This window comes from Olea europaea, chromosome 6 (assembly GCF_002742605.1).
Source record: "Olea europaea var. sylvestris chromosome 6, O_europaea_v1, whole genome shotgun sequence".
In the NCBI taxonomy this organism is placed as follows: Eukaryota; Viridiplantae; Streptophyta; class Magnoliopsida; order Lamiales; family Oleaceae; genus Olea; species Olea europaea.
The window spans coordinates 23878290-23906009 of record NC_036242.1 but is presented as its reverse complement, the minus strand read 5'-3'; the positions used below and the strand labels follow the sequence as shown (position 1 = coordinate 23906009).

Genomic DNA, 27720 nt, shown 5'->3' with positions numbered 1-27720 from the left:
GGGGTATTTTGTTGCTTCCGGCGACTTCCCTGCCTTAACCAAACCTCCAACAAAAATGACGTCAAAATTAACCAATGGATCCTCCCCTTTCCACCCCAAATAGCCCTGCAACAACATTATATACGTATGCATTGTGGGCTTGCACCCTCGTTTTATCATCTCCCTAAACACTTGTGTTGCTTCATAGCCCTTTTCAACCTTAAAAGCACCTTGATCATCCCATGATACACATCTATATCAGGCTTTTCTATCCGTTCCACAGTGTTATAAGCCTCCCTAACTCTTTCTTTGCCCATAAGTCCGTAAATTATCGACCCCAATGTTTCATTATCGGCTTTGATACCTCTCATTTACATTTCATTGAACACCTTTCGAGCCTCCCCAAGCTTACCTTTTCTACACATCCAATTGATCACAACCCGATATTTTGATAGCCTTAAATTTTCCATCCTCTTCACTCTCATGGACTGGAATAGCTTCAACCCCTCATCAAATCTATTATTCTTGAAAAGACCGTCCAACATGGTGTCGACCACATTAATACACGGTTCGAACCCTTCATCCACCATCAAATTCCACACCTTTGAGGCCTCAATCAAGTCACCTACATCAGAAAAACCATATAGTAACCACCTATAAGCCTCTCCATCTAATTTGATACAATCTTTCAACTTCATTACTACATGCTTAGCCTCCACAACGAGCTTGTTTTTACAGAAAGACTTCACTACCTTATTCAAAACCTCAACTCTATAATCATACCCAAACCCATTCATTAAATGGAGAAATTCAACACATTTCTTCAATTCCCTAGTAGCAGCCAGTGTTCTTAATGCAATAATATATGTCTTAATATTAAGAAAATGAAGTATTGCAATTGCTTGACATAAGTCCCAAAAAAGCTCAATGTTTCCTGATTTTCCTACAACATTAAGCATCTTGTTGAAGTTGGTGGAGGTGTGAGTGAAATGGGGTTGGGTAGCTGAAAATATGTGGAATCTGGAAACGGGTCGCCATGAATATTGAAAATTGTTGCAGACAGATTGAAGGGGGTTTGGGTAAGGCTGTTGTGGAGTTTGGGATCCCGGAAAGTTTTGCTGTTAATAGAGAATTGTGCAGACTCAGAGGAGGAACCTTGATTCACCGGTGTTACGGGTTGGGCAAGAGGTGAATGGCTGGTGGTGGTCGCCATAGAACCGCCGCTGCCAGTGGTTAAAGTCTGACGGTGGAGATGGAGAGGAACGGAGGTTTATGGGTAATTTAGTTGGCCGGATCATTTGGGAAGAAGGAAGTCTTTTTGGGGACTATTTGAAGAGTTAGACGGTACTGAATTTGTTGTTCAACTTGTAGTCAACTAATGATTTATTGAAAAAATATTTAAGTACTAAAGGAAAAGTTGAACGTGTAAATTTAAAGTAATGTACCAAGGATCATGTTAGAAAATAATTAGTTACAAAAGCTTGCATAACAGTAAAATGCTGAAAAAAATTTTATCGTTTGATCAAATCTTATGACAACACGATATCTTAAAGTGAAATTGCTCGTCAATAACCGCTAAGACTTCTGTGCAGGGGCGGATCCAGGATTAAATTCAAGATCGGGCTACAAAATTTCAAATAGGGCTACGATGCCGAAATTTTTTTTTACACACAAAAAACTAGTTTTTTACCACAAAAAAAAAAAAAACCTTAAAAAAGCTATTGGGCCTGAGAGGGGGGCTACAACCTAGCCCAACCCCCCTAAATCTGCCTCTGCTTTTGTGGAAAATCATTGCCAGGGTGCAACGATCACAAACAACTTGTGCAGCAATCACGAATAATCTTTCAGAAGTTTCAAGTGTAATCCAAAAAAATATGCAAAAATTCAAGTATAAAAATTTCAGAATATGAAAAATTATAATTTCGTTTTTTATGTGTTTTTTTCAAAACCAGATGGGTGTGTATCCAAGCAAAATGGATCTAACTGCCTTCACTAGGATCTAGAAATATTTACTGAATTGTGAGTAATGGGCTGTTAATAGTGGATTGTTAAAAAACGATCATATTTTATACTGTTTAGTTGGGTTCATTAAATAATTTCGAAAATAATCAAAATAAAAAAAAATTATTTTAATCAATGAAGGTCAAGAGCCCAAGGCCAAGGCTCCAATAAAAACTTTTATATTATTTCATGGGATGTGATCATGTGACCCATACACCCCGACCTCCCACACAAATTTCACAATTTCCACCACTTGGACACTTCATCTAAATTAGTTATTTTTTTCACATATCATATTTATTGTATAAGTATCTAACAAATCATTGAGAGGATAGCAAGTTGGACAATTAATTTTGGACAGCAAATTCCAACTCCTCTTTGAATTACTTATTTTCCTAACAAAATAAGTAACTTATAAAATGTGGAATGGACTCGCGTCTAAGTTGGCACTCTTCTAAAAAAAAACTGAAAACGTAACGCAGGGGAACATTAGGAGAACTGCCTACAGAGACTTGCTGCTCTAATTTGATCAGAAACTGGAAAATGTAAAACCCTCTGAGGAACCCAAATTGTTTGATGCAATGTTGTTCTTGATGATCGCAATTAATGCTGCAAAACAAACATGATTTTAGATGCATATTTAGTTATGGTAGAAGATTGTTTCGCTTAGACAACATGGATGAAAAGAATGAAGAATTTTTACCTCGGATTGTGCTGTTTTAGGTTCCTCTGTCTCAGCTTTGACAGATTTAAGTTTGGACCGAGCGCACATGAAAAAGATGATGATAATTTACCTCCATCTTCAGGCAAATCAGAGAGTGAGGTTGTCTCTTAAAAGCTTCACCCAAAGTATCCAACTCAGCAATAAAAATAAAATTAAAAAAAAAAAAAAAAAAAAAAAAAAAAAAAAAAAAAAAAAACAAAGTGTAAGAGAAAACAGTTGGGGACCAGATAATGGACAGAATGTCATAGTAAATCTTGGATAATTCATTCTCGATTTTCTGGCGATAACCCTTAATCAGATTAACATTGTTCTAGTTTCCTTTCGATTCTTCTTCCTTTTGCTCAATGGATTATGGAAGACATAATATGCCAAGAAGCTCTGCGTGCACCCGAAAGCAGATTCCTTTCCTCAACTGTCAGCTCAACGTTGAGTTTTGTGACCATTTCATACTTTCAACCATTTCTGAAACATATTATGTTTGATGTGAATTTCAAAAGTGCCATAAAATCTCAACCAAATTGAATGCCAAACCGTAATATTTTCAGTTCAATTTGAACGTCCTATCGTACTAAAATCAGATTTCAAAGACGAAGGTGTATTTTTGTGGTGCTTGGACTTATATTTTGGCAAAGTTGGTGGAGAGATAGTGGTGTTGTGTGGTGCATGGTGGAGGTAATGAAGGAAGGAAATGTTGGATTACGGCTTTTTGAAAAAAAATATATATATATATTCTTTTGTAACACCTGATTTAAGAAATACTTTATTAAATACCTATTTTTTGAATTTTAAAAAGTAAATACATGAATGGGCCTATTTCCTGCTACGATTATAAGGATTGCCATTCAAATTGCAAAAATCTCTATTTTATGTGATATGATCGACTATTCAATACCGTTTAGGAAAAATGATAATATAATAACATTGAAATTAAATGTCTTGTATTATAAATTTTTTAATGGTGTTGAATTTGACCTTGCAATAATTATAATTTCATATGTCCATGCTTATTAGTTTAAACCATGAACTATGACTCTCAACGTAACAATCCAAAGTCAACCCACCCAAAAAAGGAAAAAAGAAAAAAAGAGGTCGATTTTTTTTTAATTTAAAATTTAATTCCTTTTCCTGATTTTGAGAAAATTAAAGGAGTTTATGTTTTCATATTTAGTATGGGTTTTCAATTTAAAATTTGAACATTAAAAATGTTTTAATATGAGTTAAATCGATATAGGGTCGTTCAAGTTTGAACTTTCGTGTTGTTCCATTGATGACGATCAATAGCATTACTATTTCCATATTAGTCATCACAAGGTTATCTTTACATTAACTTAATCACTCCATCAATAATTAAATAGATTGAGGTGATGAAAATTTATCTATTTTCCAACTAACAACATGTTTGGTAAACTTTAAATTATAATTCAAATATATTTTATAGGATTCACAATTTACAACCTACTTATTATTCACAAATTTCGTAGATATTGTTCAATATAATATGAATAATTTAAGTAATGAAAATATTGAAAATTTTAATTTGTTAATGCAATCATCATAAAATAAATATAGGGAGAGATTACTTTCCAAATATAGACATCCAAACCCATTACTTATTTTAAAAAATTAAAATAAAGAGTTTTTTAGAATCCAATTTTCTCACTTTTATCTTGAAAATGTTTTGAACCTTTATATTTGTCACGTACGTCAACTTTTCTCTTAGTCAAATTAGAGGGCTCATAATAAAATAACTAAATTATCACAGATATTTAAATTAAATTATCAATACAAATAAAGTTTAAATTACTTTAAATATAATAGAATTAGTGGTGATCAACGGTATCTAGCTAGGCCGTTTTAGTAGACATGATAACTAGTGTAAAGACTAGTGGGAAATTGGCAATTTAAAAAAAATAAAAAATTACTTTAAATATTTAAAGTAAATAATCATTATAAATAAAGTTAAATTACTGATTGACATCAAACATAATAAAATTAGTGATCAAAGATATGTAGGCCCTTCTTGTAGTGATATTGCAAAGATGATTGTGAAATTGGCGATTTGAGAAACGACGACTTATTCATATGCGTCAGCTCAGTTCATATATATCACAATTCACGGCCTGTTTTTGTTAAGATATATTCAAGTGCGAGAATCAAACAAAGCATTTAGATACCTAATAATTGTCCTAGTTCGAAGTTTTCTTCCCATATGCATTACATTGTCAAAATGGACCAGACTCTAGAATATAGTTCTAGCTTAGCCCTTCAAGGTCCGTTAAAGCTGTGGACTAACTCAATTCATAGACCTACCAATATTTCACTAATCTTTTTATTTTTTATTTTTATTTTCCTTTTTGTAAAATGATTTAAAATTAAGAGACAGTGTTAAAGAATTACATTATTTGAAATATTAAAAAATATTTTCAAGTCAAATTATTAGTTGTTGTAGATGCATGCACCTACGTTTTAATAACTACTGAAGAAACTCTTCAAATGGCATTTGGACAGAATAACTCTAAATTTTGTTTAAAAATGACATCCCAATTATAGAATTTACGTTTGTTTATGATAATGAATCCTTCGACTTTGGCATCTCCGCTTCTAAGCTAAACTAGTCCTTGGTGTCAACGTAAGATACTTTTGTTTCTGTATGTTTTCTCTTATTTAACTTCAAAATTTTCAACTCGAGATTAAGAATGACTCTTTTTATTGTTCTCCAATAAAGTTTTGTATCAATTGTTTTTTCTTTCTTTTTCAATGGCTTCAATCTCAAATTTGACTCAGTTTTCACTTCAAAAATCAAGATTTTCAAGTTTACATACAAGTAGACAAGTTATTTCAAGAGCCCATCACTTAGAATTTTCTCCAAAAAAGATTGAATCTTTTACAGCACCAGTAAAATTTGCTGGAAAATCACTGGGAATTTCAGGGCTGAATCATATATTGAAGCACCGTGAATCTTGTATTGCAAAAGCTGCAGCAGCTGATGCAGAGGGTCATGAGATTGAAATTTCTAGTGGGTTTGTGCTTTTTCCACTCATATAATTATTCTTTTCCTTTTTCTCTTTTTCTTTTTTTTCTTTTTTTCCTTAGTTCTAACTTAGAGCTTTCGAGTTTGTACATTAAAGGTCAACCTAGTTGAGAGGAATCGTCCTTGTCATGTTTTAGAAACGTAACTTGTTCGAGCTTTAGAAGGATTAAATTACCCTGTTGAGTTTTTTTGGACTTTGATAGGATATATATTTTTTGGGGTATACATTGATTATTGTTTTCATATTTAAGTCTCTTTTAACACTGAAAATGCTTTGTTGTTTACATTGACAGGTCTTCTAAGAGCTTTGCACAGAGATTTCCAGCTCTTGTTACTGGATTCTTTTTCTTTACATGGTAATCTAGAAATTTTTAACATATTTATATTTTTTCTTCCTGAATTTATATTCATATATTGTGAAGGATGATTAACTTTTGTAAATCAGTAGTAGGTTTAACTTATAAGATTTTGTCAGAATAAGTAGCCATTATTGATTGTGCTTATATGCCTCGTAATGGATGAATTGTTTGCCTACACATAATTGGGGCCCTGCAATAAATTTTGAATCAATTGTTTGATGGTGCTGATGCAGGTACTTCCTGAATGTTATATTCAATATACTTAACAAGAAGGTCTATAATTATTTCCCATATCCATAGTAAGTTTTTGTTGTTTAAATGCTTTCAAGAATTCTAGTTTTACCAAATTCTTGATTTTCACGGTTTTTTTTTTTTTTTTTTTTTAGTAATTTGCCGTTAAAAGTCCCTCTTCTCATGTTCATATGTTGATGTTTTATCTATGCCCTTCTACAGTTTTGTCTCAGTTGTGCATCTTCTAGTCGGAGGGGTATATTGTCTTCTCAGCTGGGGTGTTGGCCTACCAAAACGTGCCGTGAGTTTCACCATTAAAAACTTGTAGTAACATTTATCGCAAATTCGTATATATGATTTATTAGCTTTCTTATTTACTTTAAGCTTTTGATTCTGATGAGCAGCCGATTGACAAGGAGCTCTTAGCACTCCTCACTCCGGTAGCATTTTGTCATGCTCTCGGACATGTCATGTCAAATGTATCGTTTGCAGCTGTCGCTGTATCTTTTACACATACCATCAAGGGTAACAAACGGATTTTGTGAACTAGTTCCTTAGTTTCCTAAGTCTGCTATATTTGACAGTACAATGGGCTCAAATTTTAACTTCTTTTTCTTCTATAACACTATCAAATCCTATTTGATACGGGCAGTCAGCTTATTATAATTTATCCTTTCTTTTCCTTATTTTTTTTCTTGCTTTTGATGATCTAACTATGCCCCTTCAACAGCCTTAGAGCCATTCTTCAATGCTGCTGCTTCTCAGTTCATTTTAGGCCACCAAATACCATTTTCCTTGTGGCTGTCCTTGGCCCCGGTTGTGATTGGTAAGTTGTAAGATCAATATTTCACATCCATCTCTTGAATTGGTTTATATGATAGTTCCCTATCCTTGAATTCAATTCATTGGATAGGTTCATTGTGAATTTCTCTGGCAAAACTCATGTCATGTTTGGCAAGTTTAAATACAAGTAAAGTGACTTCTAGTTTCCAAACATGTTCATAAAAGTTACTTTTTTGTACTTTGTAACTCTTATCCTATGGACAAAGTAACTAGATTACTTATTTCTCATATTGATCAGTAAAATATTTCTTATTTACTTAAAAGTAGACTTTCTAAGCTTGTCCATACACATCTTTAGTATCTTGTACTTGAGTTAAGGAGTTATTGAGTTATAAAGTATCAAGGAAGCCATTAAATGAAGTATGACTGATTGTACTGATTTTTCTTTGGTGAACATGCCTTTAACAGAAAATAATTGTGCATTCATGCACTTGCCAACGCAAAATTATATTTCTTCTGGTATCGAAGTGAATTTTTGGCATCACTAGGCAACCAAGTTTTGAATTCTTATGCCTAGAGAAGACATTTTCTTAAAGAATCTGATAATCAGAATCTGATAAAGTAGAATTTGAGCAAATCTTGTAATTGCTTATTTCTGAACTCCTGATTAGGTGTGTCCATGGCATCACTGACGGAACTTTCATTTAACTGGACTGGTTTCATTAGTGCAATGATTTCGAACATTGCATTTACTTACAGAAGTATTTATTCGAAGAAAGCCATGGTAAGATCTTTCAGAAGTTCATACGTCATTAAGCTTACATACGAAACAAACATGAAATTTAATGTCGATGCTAAAATTTTCAAAATACTTGTTTGCAATGCCTCCATTAAAACGTTTTCTTACAAAAAATTGTTTGTGACAGACGGGAATGGACAGCACTAACGTGTACGCATACATTTCAATAATAGCTCTCCTGTTTTGCCTCCCACCCGCTATATTGGTGAGTTTCTTAGATTAAATATGTTGATTAAAATTTGGACTTTTAACCAAATTTCTCGAAAATAAATATTTGGATTTATTTTTCTTTTTAACTTTCAGATTGAAGCTCCTCAGCTGATGCAGTATGGATTCAAGGATGCAATTGCTAAAGTTGGCCTGAACAAGTTCTTGTCCGATCTTTTCTGGATTGGAATGTTCTATCATTTGTACAATCAGGTATGACGGAACAGAGGGTACTCAAATTTCATTTTATAAGTTTTTCATAGTTTTCGTATTCCTGAATATGTTCTTGGAATTTCATGTTCTTTTCAACATAATTGCAGGTAGCCACAAACACTTTGGAAAGGGTTGCACCTCTTACACATGCTGTTGGTAATGTGTTGAAGCGAGTTTTCGTGATCGGGTTCTCAATTGTGGTATTTGGTAATAACTTCTCTCTTTTCCATGCTTATATTACTGGTTTAAGCTTTTAAATAAGATTCTTCAGCAAATAAATCTTTCTTTCCTCTGCTGTGTACGAAAGTTTTTCCCATCTTTGGTTCTGTTATGAAATCTGGATGCAATGTTACACAACCACTCTTGCTAGAGCTGCGTGTTTGCTTAAATATATTTTTCAGCAATGCTATTAGCACCACTAGCGTTAAAATATCAGTTTAGTTGATATTAACGTGACATTAAATGAGAGAGATAATTAAATAAGTAACTAAATTTTACATTCTGTTAAACCTATCACTTAGCGCCGCCAAAACTGATGTTTTAACATTATTCTTTCCTTCTACACCTTGATTCTAAGATTTTCAAAAACTTTTCAGGCAATAGAATCTCCACACAAACTGGGATTGGCACGGCAGTAGCCATCGCTGGAGTTGCAATCTATTCCCTTATCAAAGCAAACATTGAGGAACAAAAACGGGTATTGTTATCTGAATCAAACTTATTTTCCCCCTGGTTTGAAGTTACTTAAAAGAAACTTAATCTAGATTTTCAGTACAAAATGTTACTTTTTGAAAACTTGGCCGAAGTTTTGATACGGGAAAGTGTACTGATGGCTCGTTTTTGTAATTTCAGAAGGCTGCTCAAACTAACGCATCCTAGTGTTTCAAAAGTTGGATCAACCGAGGCTGCATGCAATTTCTTATCGACTGTAATAAAATAAGCGACTGGAGAGAAGAAATCGCAAAGTGCTCGATCAAGAATAGAACATTCTTGATAGTTTGTGAAAATTTCTCGTTTACTGTAAATGCGTGCAACCTTTTTTCACTTTTAACAACCCCCACAAAAAAAAAAAAAAAAAAAAAAGGAAATGATATTGATGTACAAGAAATAACATTACTTAAAATTAAATTTATGTTACTTTTAAGAAATTCAATGAAGAATGTGGTAGTAACCCCACTGCCACACACAAGTAAACATTATTCAATAAGAACTATGGGATTAAATTGCAAAATTCACTATCTTAATTACTTACATTTATGTCCTCTAGCAATCAGTCAAGAATCACAGTTGTTTAGTACAAGCAAAATTCAATTACAAATAAAATAAATGAATATGGAAATTTAAAAAAAAAAAAATTGAAAACAGATAAATGATTTGCCACAACATACTCCCTTTCAAGGGGAAAAATCTTACTGTATGAACTGGGTACTTCTGCAGCAAACCTTCTTCTAATCTACAACTTCCAAAATTTTCTGTTTCCGTTATCCCTGGGTGATTTGTCCATCCACATCGATATGGAGCCAAATTTAATCCGATACCATATTGGGCAGGCTTGGATCCTAGAGTGCATAGTTATTTCATCAAAAACTAATTATAGAGAACACTTCAAACGATGATCGGCTTGTTCCTAATTCAGAGATGGGCCTAAGGGAATTACCAGAGTTCAAAAAACTTGACAGTCCTCGGGATGGAGAAAGGTTTTGTACGCGGAAAATCATTTTCTCAAAAAGGGCTTTTGACATACTAGTAGCCGCTGGTCACTGCCATTCTGAAGATCAATAACGCGGGCTTCCCAGCGAAGCTGTGTAGCAATCATTCGTGCTCTTTCTACAGGACCAACCTTATCGGAAATAATAATCCATCCCTGCCACCAAGCAAAAATCTCTCAAATAAATTCAAGAGCCAAGACAAATCCAAATCAAGAAGAAGGAACTATGCATGCATAAGGAATAACTTATGGGACAAGTTTCGTTCCAGTTATATGTATGTAGACATTAGGGCCATTGATCAACAAGTTCCACGAACAATTACCTCGGGCCGAAGAATACGATCCATTTCAAATAGTAAATCAATCATACTGCATCCCTCTGAAGCAAGATGTGACAGGAGTCTATTTGCATGAAGCATGTCATAAGTCCGAGGGTAAGTAGGAAAAGGTTCACACCTGTACTCGATTTTAGAATATCGAAATCAGCTTTCTGTTAAAGTTGCATAGAAGTTGAGTTTTAGTAAACTTGTTGATGGAAAATTTTTAGTTGAAATGGAAAGGAAGGATACAATCCAAGGATGCAAACCATGGAGGGGGGGAAGGCAAATCACAGAAGACATGATGCCTAGCATGTAATTTCAAGCCAACGGGTAAGCATGCAAAAAAAAAATAAGGGAATCAATTTCAATTTGGCAAAAGACTAGAAAACCCAAAAAGACATGATGCCTTGGCCTGTAACTTCAAGAAGACTGTAGCATACGAGATAAATCACATGGAATCAATTTTGAGTTCAGACAAACAAACGAGATGAATCGTGTGGAATCAATTTTGAGTTAGACTATAATTTGCTCAATAATTTATGTTTCGTTTTGAAAAGATAAACTTAATTTTGGGTTCTAAAAGTTTGCAGTTAATTGGAACATATATCCACATATAGGATTTAGTGTAGGATAGTCGCCCAAGTTAACTTTGACTTGTTGTAAGCCTACAATAGGTCTGCCAGTACTAAAAAGGCCATCTGTAATTAATACATCTTACCAGTCATGCAAGATGCCCGTAAAACCTCGGTCAAGGATGAGAGGAAGTGTTTTATGTTCGCTTATGGGTACAACATTCATTACCCACACTGATTTTTTTGCTTCCATTATTGCAGCATTTAAACCTCCATAATTGGCGCTCATGTCCATTACATTCCGAACCATATTGTATGGAGGCAACGGATCTTCATCACCTGGCCTCTTTGGATGGTCAGAGAAAATCAAGGGTGAAAGCAATGACCAATAATTTCTTAAAGCAGATCTCCAAAACTCCATGTCTTCAGAGAAATCTTCTGGATTAACTCCTACATGCCAGTTGAATCAATATACAAACTATTCGTAAATTTTAAGTGAAAGCAGCAAATTCTAGCATGTTACAATAGATTTGAAATGGTATCAAAATAGTAATACTCACCATGGACTTCAAGCTCAGTGGAACTCAGAGAACCAAAAGAACTTTTCTGAATCGGGATCCATCGCTTGCTAGCTGTCCCACTTACACAATGTGGAAGCGGTTGATAATATGATTGGACGTCATCTCCTTTACAAAGTGGTAAATTGTCTCTTTTGCTACAAAAAAGAACCAAAAGAAAAAAAGGGCTTTAGGGAAAGATGAATAAGATTATGATGATGTAGGAGAGATCGGGGGATAAGTGAACAAAGGCAGAGACGCTTTAGAGAACTTGTAAGAAAAGACCGGCCGAGGAAGAGTAAAGGGCAAATGAAGAATAAGTGAAAGCCACTTGTCTCACCTAGATGAGCATTGAGAATCTGCAGTTTTCTGCCAGATGAAGGTCTCTTCTTGCTGTGCCAAAAGATTCCAACAAAGTTTTTGGGTGAATTCTTCAAAAGGAGTAGACATGCTTCCTTTCTTTGCGTCCATGGAACTTCCCTGCTGCCTGCTTCGAGGTGAGGTTAAAACAAGGTAACCTCCTGGCCTTATTACTCTGTCAACTTCAATAAGAAACAACCCCTCTGACAAATAAAAACATTATTAATATAATGCAATATATAGGTCCAAAATCAAATTCCTTGAGTGTCTTAGAACTTTAACCCATTTCATCATCCCCCCTGGTCCAACCTAAACGTTAAATGGAGAAAGAGAAAATCATGTATATATAGTTAACATACAGCACCAAGAGTCCTTCAATTATGAGCTGTATTCTGGCTTCAGCATCATTAATTTAATAAGCATAGATAAATTAACTTTTGTAAAGTAGTCCATAATACATTCACATTTTATTGTTGCAACATCAGGGTTTCATAATTCATTGATTTAGAAAAAGAATCGTATACCATCAGACAGAAATATTGTGAGGGCCAAAACCTATCTTATCACAGTATTAAGATAATATTGATGTCATAATTCTATTCATAACATAATTGTAAGGTAAAACAAAATAACATGTTTCTGTTGGTAATGTCTCTATTGCATTAGAAATAAACTAATATGCACAATTTAAAAACTCTCTCTCGTGATATTGGATCGAAAAGCAAGAACAGATCTCATGTCTAAAAATCTTTGGATGTTATCTATTAAATCACAGTCGGCTTTAGTGCACTCTTGTGCCATGGAATTCATTCAACAACATCAGGCAATGCTTTGACAACCTAAACTTCATTTAGATGTTCATGAGAAGTAGATCAAAAGTATATGAAATGAAAGAAATAATGAAAAACTCAATTATATACAAAGGTGTAATTTAATGATGAATCTGACAATTACAGGTATTTAATACTTTCTAATAGACGAACGTGTTTTGGTTTTTCATGATATTTCCCAGTGTCAAGCTCCCTCTTCAAAAGTCAAAGCAAATATTACTGCAAACAAAGGAAAGGCAAATCGATGAAGTGACTCTAAAATGGAGTAGAATCACCATGCCAAAAACCCACCTACATTAGTTAAAAAACCAAGCCAAAAATAACATTCCATTTTTACAAAAGATGCCAAATAGATTATTTATTTGAAAGGTCTCTGAGTTCAATATAAGCGTGTCTAAAGAGATTTCAGAAAAACAACAAACTCATACAGCAGCATCCAGTACATCTATCATACTGTCTCGGTGCAAATAACATTTATATACCTAATAATTAACAAACTGAAAAGAAAATTTAGGCCTGCAACAAAGAATAACACCAGTGTGGAAAAGGAAGCCTTGCAATGAACAAATGGTGATTTAAGGGGGGAAGAATAAAATCTTAAACCATAATGAGGACTATACCTTTGTCATCCCAGACAATGCCACACCGAGTGCAGTGAACCATATCATACGACAAGGATGGAAATGGCAGCTGTCTTGAGATGAAGTTGCCAGTGATTGCCGGGAGACCTCTCTCAAGTGCCAGCTGAACCTGGCTACCTGTTGGCTCATATGCAGCCATACACAGAGCCATCAACTTAAGTGAGAGCAGATGAGCACTAAAGCTACCAAACCCACAGCCAATATCAAGTACATTGCGCACCTGCAATTCAGCAGAAGTAAATCTTCATATAGAAGACAATGCTATTGTGTACAGAGCTTCCAGCAAAAAAGAAGAGGAAACATATATTTGTTGTTTCAAGTTTAATATAAATTTAAGTACGTCAATGCTGCTAATAGAAATATTTGGTAAATTAATAAAGTTGAAGTCAGCCAAACCTAAAAAGCGAGAAATAGAGCTACACATAGTGAGGCAAAACTTACGCCAGCTTGGAGAAATTCAGTGTCACTTCCCAATCCTATCATTTCAGCAATCTGGTGAGCGTAATCTTTAACACCATCAATCATCATCCCATCCTCTGAAAGGAACGAAATTTGATTTTCTTCTAGCAACATTAGCCTATAAAATTTGCAACAACGAACATTATGCAAAGCAAATGTGCAAAGTTACAATATTTACCTACCAACAGGAAGCAAGTATGTCTTATATATAAAAATGTGCTAATTATTCCAACAAGAAAAAAACAGTTAAATCCCCAAGGAATATATCATTATTGTAACTGAAAGATATAAGTTGAGCATTTTACAAATATTTCTCTCAAATTACTCTTGCTTTTTCTCTATCTGGGATGAATCGATTTTTATTTGAACTATCTGCCAGAAATTTCAATTCCAAGACCAAGGTACAATTACAAGGAATTAAGAACACCTTTTTGTCATGCTTCCAGACGAAAGAAATTGATCTTTAGTGAGCTTCACGTTTCCACTCCATATAACATCCTTACAAGTTGGCCAAGTCAAAGGAATTTTATAGTCCTTTGGGGGACGAACCAAACAATGCTGTTGATCTCGTGGTATTTCACAGTGCCGATCAAACTCTTCCTCATTTTGAAAACCAGCCAGCAGATTTGCTGATACGTTATAGCAAGGCACATAATTTTCTCTTTCCTTCCCACAAAGATCAAAATCCTTCACATGATTAGTTACCAGATTCCTCAACTCCAAATAATCACCTGCTGCTTGCTCCTTTAGCCTTCTATAGTTTGTATAAATGTCAGATCTCACAGAAACACTCGCGGAGTCAAATGCACTTGGAGGAGATGATCCAAGTAACACAATCAGAAGAAAGACGCTAACTAGACACAGAAGTAACCAGTTGCGTGGCGGTCTAGGTCCAAAAATCAATGATAGTTTATGGAACCAAGAGCTTCTCATGTCCAATTTCTGCAATCTTCTCCTAAAGTTAGTACAAAAAACCCAGTGTTTATGGGCTATTGCTCCAACATTAATCTCCAAGAACTCCGAAAACTATAACCGTTCATCAGATACAATCTTCCATAAATCGTATGATCAAGACTCCGACCAACATCAACTGGCATTGGAAAAGACCATTCGAGCATCCACCAAACCAAAAAATCAGCAAATCATTAAGTGAAATGACACGATAAAGCTATCAAAATCATAATTTATTATGCAATTGTAGAATACCGGCAACAAAACCCTCCCTTTAAGCCTTCATTACATATGTCAAGGGTCACTCCAACTAAAAGAGGCCTCCAGAATTTTCATCAACAACAACGCCAATTTTGAAACAAACAATTCCAATTCCAACAGTAAACCACTCCAAAAACAACGAATTAAAGCCTCCAGATCAAATCAAACCTGCAATACACCATTAACAATCATTAAAACTGCGCATAAAACATAAATAAATAAATAAAAAAGCAACCCAAAAATTCTCATGACAAATTAACTCAGATCCAAAATCAGATCAGATCCAAAACAACACAATTAGCGTTTTCACAAAAAGCAATCTTGAATGCAGACTAAAATAAACAAATGCTCGAAAACGTGATCAGTGATTTTCCCTACCATGTGGTTGAAGCATGTAGATATATGAAAAAAATGTACGCATAGAGACCGTTGAGAGAGATTAAGCACAATATGGATTCGCCATTGACAAATTTAGAGAGAGACAGTTGTGGGGAACAGCTTTTTTGAGCTTGTAGTCTATATAATCGTGAGAAAATAGACATATATAAAAAATATATAATATATTATAAAATTGTATTGGAATTCCATTTGTGTGATTTTCAGATCCAATCCCATAGGCAGGCTCGCACATTGAGAATGAGAGAGAAGCCTGATGGAATAATTGTGTTTTGAAAAAAAGCTACTTATACATAATTTTTGTATTGGGGTGTCCACACCTCTCGAGATGTAGCAAGTTATTTGATGTATTGATGAATAAAAAAACTGCCACATTAATGTATCAAATAATCACCTATCATGTATATGCCACGTAGGGTGACTGCCGCAGTGAACGACTAGGAATAGCATTACTCCACTTCAAGCGTATGTTGTCCTCATCTTTGCTATGTTACAACTTAAACACTAAGCTAAAAGTGACCCATATCTGTGTGCATTGTTATAATAATAATCATCATCTTTTGTATTATTATTTTATTAGTATCATACTCCGATTAAAGAGATGTTGCCAATAGGCAATGAATCGTATAAACTACTTTATTTCTTATATATATCTTCTATTAGAAGATGTACAAACAACATCTTGAATTTAAAATTTTTAATAAAAGTTAGTGTTACACACAACAACTTCATTCATTTCATTAATCAAAATTAAATTTGGATAAATTTTATTAAATTGAATTCAAAATAAACAAGAGATTTGATGCCTTACATTTTGGAATAATGATTTGATGGAAAATATGTAGTTAGAAAATAAGAAATTTTTTTGGGTTTGCACATTATATTATTTTATTAAAAATGTGTGGTTAAAAAGAAAAGATAAAAAAATGTATTTTGTAAAAAAATAGGAATCAAAGAAAGCCTTAATGTTTGTAATTAAATGAGTCTATTCTATGCGTAGGTCTACTTATCAAGTTGATTATGTGCAAGTTTTAGTCGGAGCCACTTTGGGCCCCATTTTATTGTAAAAATGCATTTTAGAATAATAAATGAATGGATGATGTGTGGTTAAAAAATAAGGAAAAATTAGATTTGCACGTAATATTATTTTATTGAAAGATGTTCGGATAAATATATTAACAATCGCTACAATATTGAAACATTGAAAAATGATATGTGTTACTTTGTCCCATCTTAGAGGGAAAGAGTATGAACATTAAAGGAGGTATTTATTTAAGAATTAGTTTGTGTGTACAAAGGAAGGGTTCACAAAATATCCACCCATCTCCCTTTGTATGCGTTCTGGAGGGGTTCACTCTCCTATAAACACAGTACAACTCCTTATTTAAAAACTCCGTATATATTAAGAATCAAATCTATAATGTCTGAGCAATAAATGCTAGTAATAAACTGGGTGGGTACAAGTATATAATAATACCAATTATTAACCAATAAGTAAAAACTCATTAGTTAATTTTAGAACAATGGTCACTGAAATTCAATTCAAATTTTAAACTGGTCATTGAAGTATTTTTGTCTACCAATTGAATCACCAAAGTTAAATTTTGTGACATAATTGGTTACTTTGTTAGAAGTATCCATTACGCGAGCGATGTGGTCCTGTTAAACCTAGAAATTGACTTGAGGTTGTTGTCTTCATATTATTGTGAAATTACAGATCTTTTAAATAAAACGAATTCTAGAAAATAAAATCTCACGTTTAGCGAAAAATTCTCCAATTACCCCCCTTTAATCCTAACCCTATTTTTCACTGTTAATGAACAATAAAAATGTTGCAACAAAGCTGAAACTGGAGGCAAGTTAAAAGAATTGTTATATTGCTTTGTCCCCAACATAACAGCACAACTCCCACAAAATATTCCATATGCAATGACGTTTGGCCCTTTTGGGTCTGTCTCAGTCTCACTAGTTCCTATTCAATTTCAACCAACCTAAACGGCTAATGCTACGTGCTATTTAAATTACAACAAAACCTACCCTATATTATACATTATCTGAAGGGGAACATTGCTTCATAGTGTATTAAACACTAAATGCATCCACATTCTTAATTTAACCGGTTCCTATTTCCCTGATCAAGTAATCAATAAACTTCCTCTTTGCACTATCAGCATCTGAAGGTGGCGGTGGGCCACTTAAGCTCGATTGCCCAGTTAATTTTATGAAAGTTCGTCTTAGCCTACGTTGCTCAGGCAACCGAACAGGCCTTGAAATATCAATTGCTGGTAATCCAGGCCCAAGAGACACACCACCACTGAGTGGGCTTCCCATAGCTTGGGATTGAGCTTCAACTATCATAATGGCTACCTCTTGTGTTGCTCTGTCCATTTCATAAAGAGAAGTTGCCTCAGTAATCCTTGCATTTTGTGTTGCAAGTGTTGGACGTAAAACTTTGACATCCCTTGTCTTCGATTCGACCTTTTTCGTCAGGTACGTGATAGCATCCACTATAGCAGCAGAAGATTTTTCAATCCCATCTCTTGAAGGTCATAACTCAAACAGGGGCAATCCCAACGATTTCTGCCGTGTGGCCTCTCAAACCTCCTTAAAAGATCTTCAATTATTTTATTATCGTAAGCGGACTCCAATTTTTCCCTACGTTCTTTGTTCAATTTTCGACAGTAAGCCTCTTCAACGTCACAGTGAAGAACACAATATCGGATTCCGGCTGCGCTAGCCAAACACCATAGCTCGTACCTATAACCCTTTATGCTGTTTGTTCACAAAATATTTTCTTTCGATTTAAAACTATTGCAAGTGTATGGTTCGTTAACAAGTAATAAAGTAGATTAAATGAATCTGAATATCGTCCCACAGAAATTGATTAGTTCAAATTTCATCTATCATAATCTTAACCGAAACTAAATTATCAAAGTGAATGTAGACCTAATTAAACCCTAATTTTGGAAATAAACCCTAATTATACGAATTTTATGATTAAATTAAAATTAATATGCAAAACAATATTTTAACACTCTAGAATGAAATCAAATGTTGAAAACGCACGTTGTTGTAATCAATAGAAATTAAATGCACTAGGATCACGATTTCCCATGCAATTATCACTTTAAACCCTAATTTCACAATATGACAACACATTTCAATTGTTAACAAATCAATGTTCCTAAATCTATCCAATACCCTCTCTCGAGATGTATCGAACATATTTCTACATACCACCGGCCTATATTTCTATGACAAGTGCATATGTAAAAATGCATGCAATTTTATAAACATTTAAAAATTCACATAGGGTATAGTGGTAATCAATAGAAATTAAACGCACTAGGATCACGATTTCCCATGCAATTATCACTTTAAACCATAGTTTCACAATATGACAACACATTTCAATTGTTAACAAATCAATGTTCCTAAATCTATCCAATACCCTTTCTCGAGATGTATCGAACATATTTCTACATACCACCGGCCTATATTTCTATGACAAGTGCATATGTAAAAATGCATGCAATTTTATAAACACTTAAAAATTCACATAGGGTATAGCTGTAATCAATAGAAATTAAACGCACTAGGATCATGATTTTCCATGCAATTATCACTTTAAACCCTAGTTTCACAATATGACAACACATTTCAATTGTTAACAAATCAATGTTCCTAAATCTATCCAATACCCTCTCTCGAGATGTATCGAACATATTTCTACATACCACCTGTCTATATTTTTATGACAAATGCATATGTAAAAATGCATGCAGTTTTATGAACACTTAAAAATTCACATAGGGTATAGCGGTATATTTCTATCCCCTATGGGCCCTACGATTATTTATATTATGTCAAATATATTCCAATTCTCTCGAATGCAAGAATAAATCACCCAAACTCACACAATTACAGACCCTTAATTGCGGAAACATTAATTGCATATAAATCATTCAAAACAATAGAAATATATCTTAATGTCAAATTGCAAAACTAGAAAATTAAAGATCTAACTACATGGTATATCGATCTCCTAACACATGAGAATCTAATCTAACATAGTTAAAATAACAAAATACATCAGGTTTTGAATAAAAGGCATCACCGGATTATGAAATCTTGAAGCTCTTCATGCCAATCTTCGTTCTTGCGCTCAAAATCCTCTTCAAGAAGTGTTTTTCTGCCTCCAATTACGTTCTTCCCTTTCTGGACGTCTTTTGGTATTTATATCGTGTGAAAATTAGGTTACCAAAAGAGTTTCAATCATACAAGGAAAGTAAAATTTTCGTGTCGGAAACCTACCATGCGACCGCATGGCTTTAATCCGTGCGGTCGCATGGTTATGCCATGCTATCTCCAGAATTCCCTGCACTCGTTCGTGCGACCGCATGAGAGTTCTACCATGCGGTCGCATGGTAGACTCTAACTTTCATTTTCTCCAATTTGGTCCCTCTACTTGAATCTTTCACTTTTTGACATATTTTCTTCATTCTTTCCATTCCATCATCCCAAGATATCATCAATTGGCATTTGGCTCAATCAATTTTTTGATTTGTTCATCGAGTCAACTTTTGGATAATTGCACCTTCGTCCCTGAACTTTCACTTTGTATCATTTTAGTCCTTTTTCGCGTCTTTTTTCCTGAATTTTACCATGTTCATCGGTGTTCCCTACAATTCACAAATATAATGAAATTAAGTCACAAATCAATTATTTTACTCGTAATTAAGTCATGTTTGTGACCTAAATAAGTGTGTAAAAATACACTTATCACTGTTTAAAGAATCCACAATGACAATCTCATCTCGTAACAAAGATCTATCAACTTCTAATCTCAATACCCCTCCCCCTTTAAATTTTTTCTGCTATCATGTCAGTGTAGCTTTGGTTATGATCAAGATGAAAAGAAGATTTACCGATGATTCCAACTGATGGCTTCGTTTCAGATTCTTGAAGAGCTTCAGCTAGGCAGGCTGCAGCTCTTGACCTTACACTACAAGGTTGAACACAAATTACAACCAATGCCATCTTCAAAGGAACTGGAATATATTTGTAAGTCTTACTCCTAAAAATGCCGTATAAAGGATGTCGCTGAGCTTCATCAATGTATTTCCTATACAAAAAGAGTGAAATTTCAATACGGATATATGCTACCAAAAATTACTTAAATCCATTCTTTTGTGATTAAGGCAGAAGATACCGGATAGTAGAAACTGAAAAATGAAAACTGAAGCGAGCGGTAATATATAATCACAGTACACGGAAAGATGGGTAAAAGTCTAAATTTTAATTGCAAATCCCGTGTTCTCACTTGAAAATCAAGATGCCAAGATTTTTCATTTTTGGCATACTATTTTTATCCTTTTTTTTTGGGGGGGGGGGGAGCAGATAGTGTTTGTTTTCCTTTTATAAGCAAATAGTGGTCTTGCCTCTGCTTCAAGATATGCTACTTGCTACATCTTCTCAAAGCACATTAGAGAACCCTCTAGTTGTTGGAAATAATACTGTGATTGAGGATATTACTCCTCAATCACAATCTTCCCATAGCATGCCAATGCCAATCACGTAATTAAAGGAGGCTAATCTACACGGTTTCCATTTCATTGTAAATTATTGATTTGTATTCCATTTATACTATCTTGTAAAGCTCTATATAATGCAATACGATACACCACTGAAATTAAGGTGAATTTTTAATCATTCTTATGGTATCAGAGCCTAGTGGTTTAACATACATACCACATATCCTGTTCTTCTTCTTCCCTTCATGGCTTCTGAAACTTCTGCCACCCTTCTTCCTTTCAATACCTTAATCCACATGATCACCATTAAACTTTCCTCCTCAAATTATCTTCTCTGGAAAGCCCAACTCCTCTCTCTTCTTGAAAGTCAAGAATTATTAGGACATGTTGATGGCACCCTTGTGCAGCCTCCAAAACTTGAGGCTACCACTTCTCTCACGCCAAGTGACAAATACCTAGCATGGAAAGCTATTGATCAGCATCTCCTCAATTTGTTACTTTCCTCCCTCACAGAGGAAACCATGGCTGAGGTAGTTGGCTCTCCACCGCACGAGACGTGTGGCTGGCACTAGAAAATGCATTTAACCATCGTTCTAAAGCTTGAGAACTACGCCTTAAGGATGACTTGCAATTAATGAAATGCGGCAATAGATCGGTTGTTGAGTATGCCCGTTCCTTCAAAGCAATTTGTGTCAACTACATGCAATTGGTTGTCCAGTTGATGGTACTAACAAGGTGCACTGGTTTCTCCGCGGGCTCGGTACTGATTTCTCTAGTTTCTCCACAGCACAAATGGCCCAAATTTCTCTGCCCTTATTTGCAGATTTAGTCTCAAAGGCCGAAAGTTTTGAAATTTTTCAAAAATCCCTTGACTCATCTTCTCCAGCAGCGACAGCCTTTACTGTCACAAAAAATTCCACCCATCGTGGTGGCTCTTCTCGTAGTCATCGGGGTCGCTTCGGTGGGCGTGGCAGCAGTTCATCTGGTCGTGGACAAGGACGCTCCAACTACAGCCAATGGCGTCGTCCACCAAGATGCCAAATTTACAGGATGGATGGCCACTTTGCCGATTGGTGCCTTCAACGCTATGATCGGAATGAGACACCAGCTTACCTTGCTGAAGCCTTCACAAGATCTTGTTCTCTAAATGAAGATGTGGGCTCTGACTGGTATTTGGACACAGGGGCTTTAGCCCATATGACCATGGATCACTCTAAATTGGATCAGGCCACAAATTACATGGGTAAGGATTGTGTGGTTGTTGGGAATGGTGCCTCACTACCCATTCCCCATACTGGTAAAATTTTCCCTACCCCAAATCTACATCTTCTTGATATCCTAGCTGTACCTCACCTTACCAAGAATTTACTTTCCATCAGTAAATTAACATCAAATTTTCCTTTATCCGTTACCTTTACTAATAACATATTCACTGTACAGAATCGCAAAACAGGAAGGGTGGTGGCAACCGGCAAGCGTGATGGAGGCTTATATGTGCTTGAGCGAAGTCATTCTACTTTTATTTCTGTTCTTAAAAATAAATCGCTTCGTGTGTCCTATGATTTATGGCATGCACGACTTGGACATGTCAATCATTCTGTTATTTCTCTATTGAATAAAAAAGGCCAGCTTTATCTTACATCTTTGTTACCTTCTCCAACTTTATGTGGCACATGTCAAATTGCTAAAAGTCATCGCTTGCCTTATTCTCGAAATGAACATAGGTCATCGAAAACACTTGATCTTATCCATTGCGACATTTGGGGTTCATCTCCAGTCAAATCTAATTTAGGATTTGTCTATTATGTCATTTTTATCGATGACTATTCTCGTTTCACGCGGCTCTATCCTTTAAAATTGAAATCTGACTTTTTTAATATTTTTATTCAATTTCAAAAATTTGTGGAAAATCAATACTCCACTTGAATTAAAATTTTCCAAAGTGACGGCGGTGGTGAATTTACCAGTAATTTCTTCCAAGATCATCTCCGCTCTAGTGGCATTCACCATCAGCTCTCATGTTCATACATACCCGCCCAAAATGGTCGTGCTGAAAGAAAACATCGCCATGTAACTGAGATGGGATTAGCACTCCTTTTTCACTCCCACATTTCTCCTCGCTTTTGGGTTGACGCATTCAGCACTGCAGCTTACATCATCAACCGCTTGCCTACACCACTCCTTGGAGGTAAATCACCTTTTGAGATTTTGTATGGTAACCCTTCGAACTATGAAAACTTTCACCCTTTTGGTTGTCGTGTGTATCCTTGCTTACGAGATTATATGCCTAACAAATTTTCTCCTCGCAGCATCCCATGTATTTTCTTAGGTTACAGTCCCTCTCACAAAGGGTTTCGTTGCCTCGAGCCTTCCACCTCTAGGCTCTATATTACTCGCCATGCTCAATTTGATGAAACTCATTTTCCTTCCATTGCTACCTCTCAAGCTCAACCTATATCCTCCCTTAACTTTTCCAATTTTCTGGAACCTAGCCTCACCCATGCAAATCCGCCTCACCCATGCAAATCCACCTCCCCCACTCCCCGACACTCGTTCTTCACAACTCACTCAATCCAGTTCTAATCCATGTATTATGTGTATTGATCTAGTAATTGAGTCTTTGCAGGATCCTCATTCTCTTGTAGGTGCCTCTTTACAGACCTCGGTTCCAAGTTCATCTCCTCTTGAACCTGGTGCAGATCCCACACCTACTGCAGTGGTCCCGTTGGCCACTCATCCTATGCTTACAAGAGCTAAAGCTGGCATTTTCAAGACTTGATATCCAGCCAATCTTAGTTTCTTGGGCTCTTCTGGTCTTCTTTCTGCTCTTTTTGCATCGACTGAGCCTAAAGGTTTCAAATCTGCTGTTAAAAATCCTGCTTGGCTTGCTGCCATGGATGAAGAAATTCATGCATTACAAAATAATCGCACCTGGATTTTGGTACCTCGCCCTGCCAACACCGACATTGTGGGCTCCAAATGGGTATTTCGAACCAAATACTTACCTGATGGATCTGTTGACCGCCTTAAAGCCCACCTTGTTGCCAAAGGTTATACACAGGTCCCTGGTCTTGACCATACTGATACTTTTAGTCCCGTAATCAAGGCTACTACTGTTCGGGTTGTACTCTCTCTCGCTGTTACACAAAAATGGCCCCTTCATCAACTTGATGTCAAAAATGCATTCCTGAATGGTACTCTTACTGATCAAGTTTATATGGAACAGCCTCCAGGATATATTGATCCTCGCTTTCCAGACCATGTTTGCCAGTTGAAGAAAGCTCTTTATGGTCTCAAACAAGCCCCTCGTGCTTGGTTTCAGCGCTTCAGCTCCTTTATTATTCGCCTTGGGTTTTCTTGCAGCTGTGCGAACACATCTCTATTTGTATTTCATCAGAAGTCTGATATTATCTATTTACTTCTTTATGTTGATGATATCATTATTACAGGCAACAATTCTTCACTTCTTGCCCACTTCACTCGTACACTTAACTCTGAGTTTGCCACTAAAGACTTAGGCTCTCTCAACTATTTTCTTGGTCTTGAAGCCACTCCAACTTCTGATGGCCTCTTCATCAGTCAGCTCAAATATGCACGGGACATTCTTACTCGAGCTCAATTACTTGACAGTAAACCTGTTCACACGTCCATGGTTGTTTCTCAACATCTTTCTGCTGATGGTTCTCTGTTTTCAGACCCTACTCTCTATAGATCCCTCGTCGGTGCAATACAGTACTTGACTATCACAAGGCCCGACATTGCTCATGCTGTCAACTCTGTCAGTCAATTCTTACACGCTCCCACTGATGATCACTTTTTGGCTGTTAAACGCATCCTCCGCTATGTTAAAGGCACCATTCACTATGGCCTACATTTTCGCCCTTCCACTTCTCGTTCCAGCTGTGAATCTGAGTATCGTACCGTTGCCTCCACTGCCACTGAACTCATCTGGCTCACACATCTCCTGCATGACCTCAAGGTATCCATGCCTCAGCAGCCCACTCTCTTATGTGACAATAAAAGTGCCATTTTTTTAAGCTCCAATCCGATTTCACACAAGCGGGCCAAGCATGTTGAATTGGACTACCACTTTCTTCGTGAGCTTGTTGTAGCGGGAAAACTTCGTACACAATATGTCCCATCTCATCAACAAGTTGCTGATATCTTTACCAAGAATGTTTCTCGACCTCTATTTGAGCTCTTTCGTTCCAAGCTCCATGTCCGATCAAATTCGACGTTGAGCTTGCAGGGGGGTGTTGGAAATAATACTGTGATTGAGGATATTACTCCTCAATCACAATCTTCCCATAGCATGCCAATGCCAATCACGTAATTGAAGGAGGCTAATTTACACGGTTTCCATTTCATTTACACGGTTTTCATTTCATTGTAAATTATTGATTTGTATTCCATTTATACTATCTTGTAAAGCTCTATATAATGCAATACGATACACCACTGAAATTAAGGTGGATTTTTAATCATTCTTACTAGTAACCCAATGCTTAGTCTCTGTTTATCGTTTACGCACGATCAATTTCTTACCTTCTATATGAGGATTTCAATATTTAGTGACTATATGTCTATAAAAAGTAAAAAGGAAAATAAAATATATCAGCTTTTTATCTTTTCTATTACTCCAATTTTATGTTTGTTCACTTGCCAGGCCAAGCTTTGGATATGATATTCCTAGTAATGGTCTGAGGCTCAGATTGCCAAAGCGAAATCCATTACCATCATCGTAACCAAATTCGCAACCATTGTTCTAAATTTTTGTACCATAAAATACAATAAATAGCTACTCTTGCCTGCGGTATAGCTAAAGTGTGAAAAGGCAGTAGTGAATGCCAAAACATACTGCTAACTACTACTAAAAACAAGTAAATTATTCTAGTACAGTGAAATATTATCATATGCCTACTGCTGAGTTTTACTATTTGGACATTAACTTCCTCAAATAACAAATATTATAAAAAAAAAAAAAATTGGTTGTTTTCTAGCGATTCAAACTTACCCCGTTTGGCCCCCATTTTTTGAAACGGAAATTGATGGGATAGTGTTTTTCTTAAAAATGAGTGGTTGAAAAAGAAGGATTTTTTTTTATTAACGTTTAAAAGGTCTCGGCGTGTACATGAGAGAAGCAAGGAGGTCAACCTCTTTCAAATATACAACATGGATTTGAAGCGCTATTCGAATTCCTTATGATAAGTGTTGACCCCAAAAAAATGTTGCCAACAGATGTCGGACCCACCCGCACACACGTGAGCGAAAGTCCAACACGCTAAGGACACGTGGACGGTCTAAAATGGACAGATCAAGGGCGAGCGAGTAACTCAACGATGCGGGACGAGAACGTTCGAAATTCGACGAAATGTTCGTTAACTGATTGTACAATAATTACCAATCGATGTTTGGAAATGTGTATGTAAATATGCTTAAATTTGTATTGTGTTGCAAGATAATAAGAAAGAGAGAGTAAAAATGTGGTTTCTTGTATTGATTCTTGCATTAGCCTTTGTATGGGGTACATGGTGGAGTATTTATAGTGTCACAAGTTAGATCGTAACCTTTGGTTCGGGGTACACGTGGCCTCATCTGATTAATTTACATGTTAAATTATAGGCAACAGCCGCACCTACCCTGCTATACATTTAGTGATTGGCAAAGTCGCCTCTACTAGAGACAAGACTTAACATTTATACTCATGACAAACGTCTGATCAATCATTCTAGTAAGATCTTTGTGCAGAGGATCTCTTGGGAGAAGTGTCTATGGAAGATGCTGCTTTGTGTTTCGGCTATAGAGCTTCAGCCAATAGGGCCTCGTCCACCTTCAAAGGGCCTCGACATATGGGTTTCGGAAGCTCCTCAAGAGGCAATGATAGATGGGCCTTGGTATATATGGGCCGGGGCTTCTATGGAGCTCGGCTTATGGACCTCAGCTATGCAAATCACCTCGACTTGAGTGCCACGTGGTTCGGTATGAGTTGGTTGTGAGCCCTGGTGGGTTGCCCAAGTGTGCAAACACGTAACAATAAGCAAATAGAAAAATGAGATATTTTTTAGCATTGTGGATTTTCAGATACTATACAATCACCATTTCTTGAAATCTCTCTTATGATTCAAAATCATGGTGGGTCCGCATATGTTTGGTAAAGAGAATAATCTTAAATGCCCCTCAAAAGTAAGTAAATATATTCGAAACACATTGGAAGGGACAGTGCAAGAGAAATCATAGGAGGGAGGCCTCCTTACAACCCTGAAGAGCCTTTCCCAGAAATTGAAAGAGCCAGGAATCCCCATTCATTAGATAGAGAAAATTATCAAGATTTCGTGATTCATTGCCGAACTTTATGAAAGATTGTGTGACTGAAAATATGAGAAAGAAAAATAGAATGTAAATTAATTTATGTGATACAGGTCTTATATGAAAGTGATTATTTAAAAATTATTTTTTTCCACCCTTATTTTCAATCATGTTCTCTGAAAAAAAAAATGAAAAAGGAAATGAGTTGGAATAACCACCACTCAATGTAGGGATGGCAATCAGGCTCGTCGGCTCGGGCCGCCCGTGGCTCGGCTCAAGAAAAGCCCGAGCCTAGGCTCGAGCCGAGCCCCATTTTGGAGACACGCGCTTTGCCCAAGCCGGCCCGTAAGCTTTTTATTAAAAAAAATTAAAAATTGAGACTTGAAGGCAGCAAGCTGCTTGTTGCCTTCAATTAAAGGCAGCAGTTTAGGAATTATAAAAAAAAAAAAAAAAAAAAAAAAAAAAAAAAAAAAAAAAAAAAAAAAAAAAAAAAAAAAA

General features: G+C 35.7%; 2 protein-coding genes and 2 pseudogenes across 6 annotated transcripts; 1 reads left to right on the top strand and 3 right to left on the bottom strand.

The window, feature by feature from the left end:
• Nucleotides 1-6: 6 nt before the first annotated feature.
• Nucleotides 7-1192, bottom strand: LOC111395293 (annotated as a pseudogene).
• Nucleotides 1193-5205: 4013 nt separating this feature from the next.
• LOC111396211 (triose phosphate/phosphate translocator, chloroplastic-like) lies at nucleotides 5206-9682 on the top strand. Its single transcript, XM_023022565.1, has 12 exons — nucleotides 5206-5724; nucleotides 6029-6091; nucleotides 6328-6393; nucleotides 6548-6626; nucleotides 6730-6850; nucleotides 7056-7151; nucleotides 7780-7892; nucleotides 8035-8112; nucleotides 8211-8327; nucleotides 8435-8534; nucleotides 8924-9024; nucleotides 9180-9682. The coding sequence occupies exons 1-12, from the start codon at nucleotides 5462-5464 to the stop codon at nucleotides 9204-9206; spliced, it is 1224 nt and encodes a 407-aa protein (XP_022878333.1). The 5' UTR covers nucleotides 5206-5461; the 3' UTR covers nucleotides 9207-9682.
• On the bottom strand, nucleotides 9546-15626 carry LOC111396210 (probable methyltransferase PMT5). 5 transcript variants are annotated; one of them, XR_002702957.1, is made up of 11 exons: nucleotides 15365-15626; nucleotides 14981-15154; nucleotides 14202-14864; nucleotides 13757-13892; nucleotides 13295-13535; nucleotides 11825-12047; nucleotides 11488-11642; nucleotides 11074-11377; nucleotides 10359-10491; nucleotides 9985-10191; nucleotides 9546-9886 (listed from the first exon to the last, which is right to left on the bottom strand). XR_002702957.1 is itself a non-coding variant. In XM_023022563.1 (9 exons), the coding sequence occupies exons 2-9, from the start codon at nucleotides 14705-14707 to the stop codon at nucleotides 10042-10044; spliced, it is 1848 nt and encodes a 615-aa protein (XP_022878331.1). In that variant the 5' UTR covers nucleotides 14708-15154; nucleotides 15365-15626; the 3' UTR covers nucleotides 9546-10041. The 5 variants fall into 5 exon arrangements, 2 of the variants coding, with proteins under 2 accessions (XP_022878331.1, XP_022878332.1); XR_002702956.1 differs by having other exon boundaries at nucleotides 14202-15154; XR_002702958.1 differs by lacking the exon at nucleotides 10359-10491 and having other exon boundaries at nucleotides 14202-15154.
• A 1868-nt stretch (nucleotides 15627-17494) lies between these two features.
• On the bottom strand, nucleotides 17495-20422 carry LOC111395292 (annotated as a pseudogene).
• Nucleotides 20423-27720: the final 7298 nt, after the last annotated feature.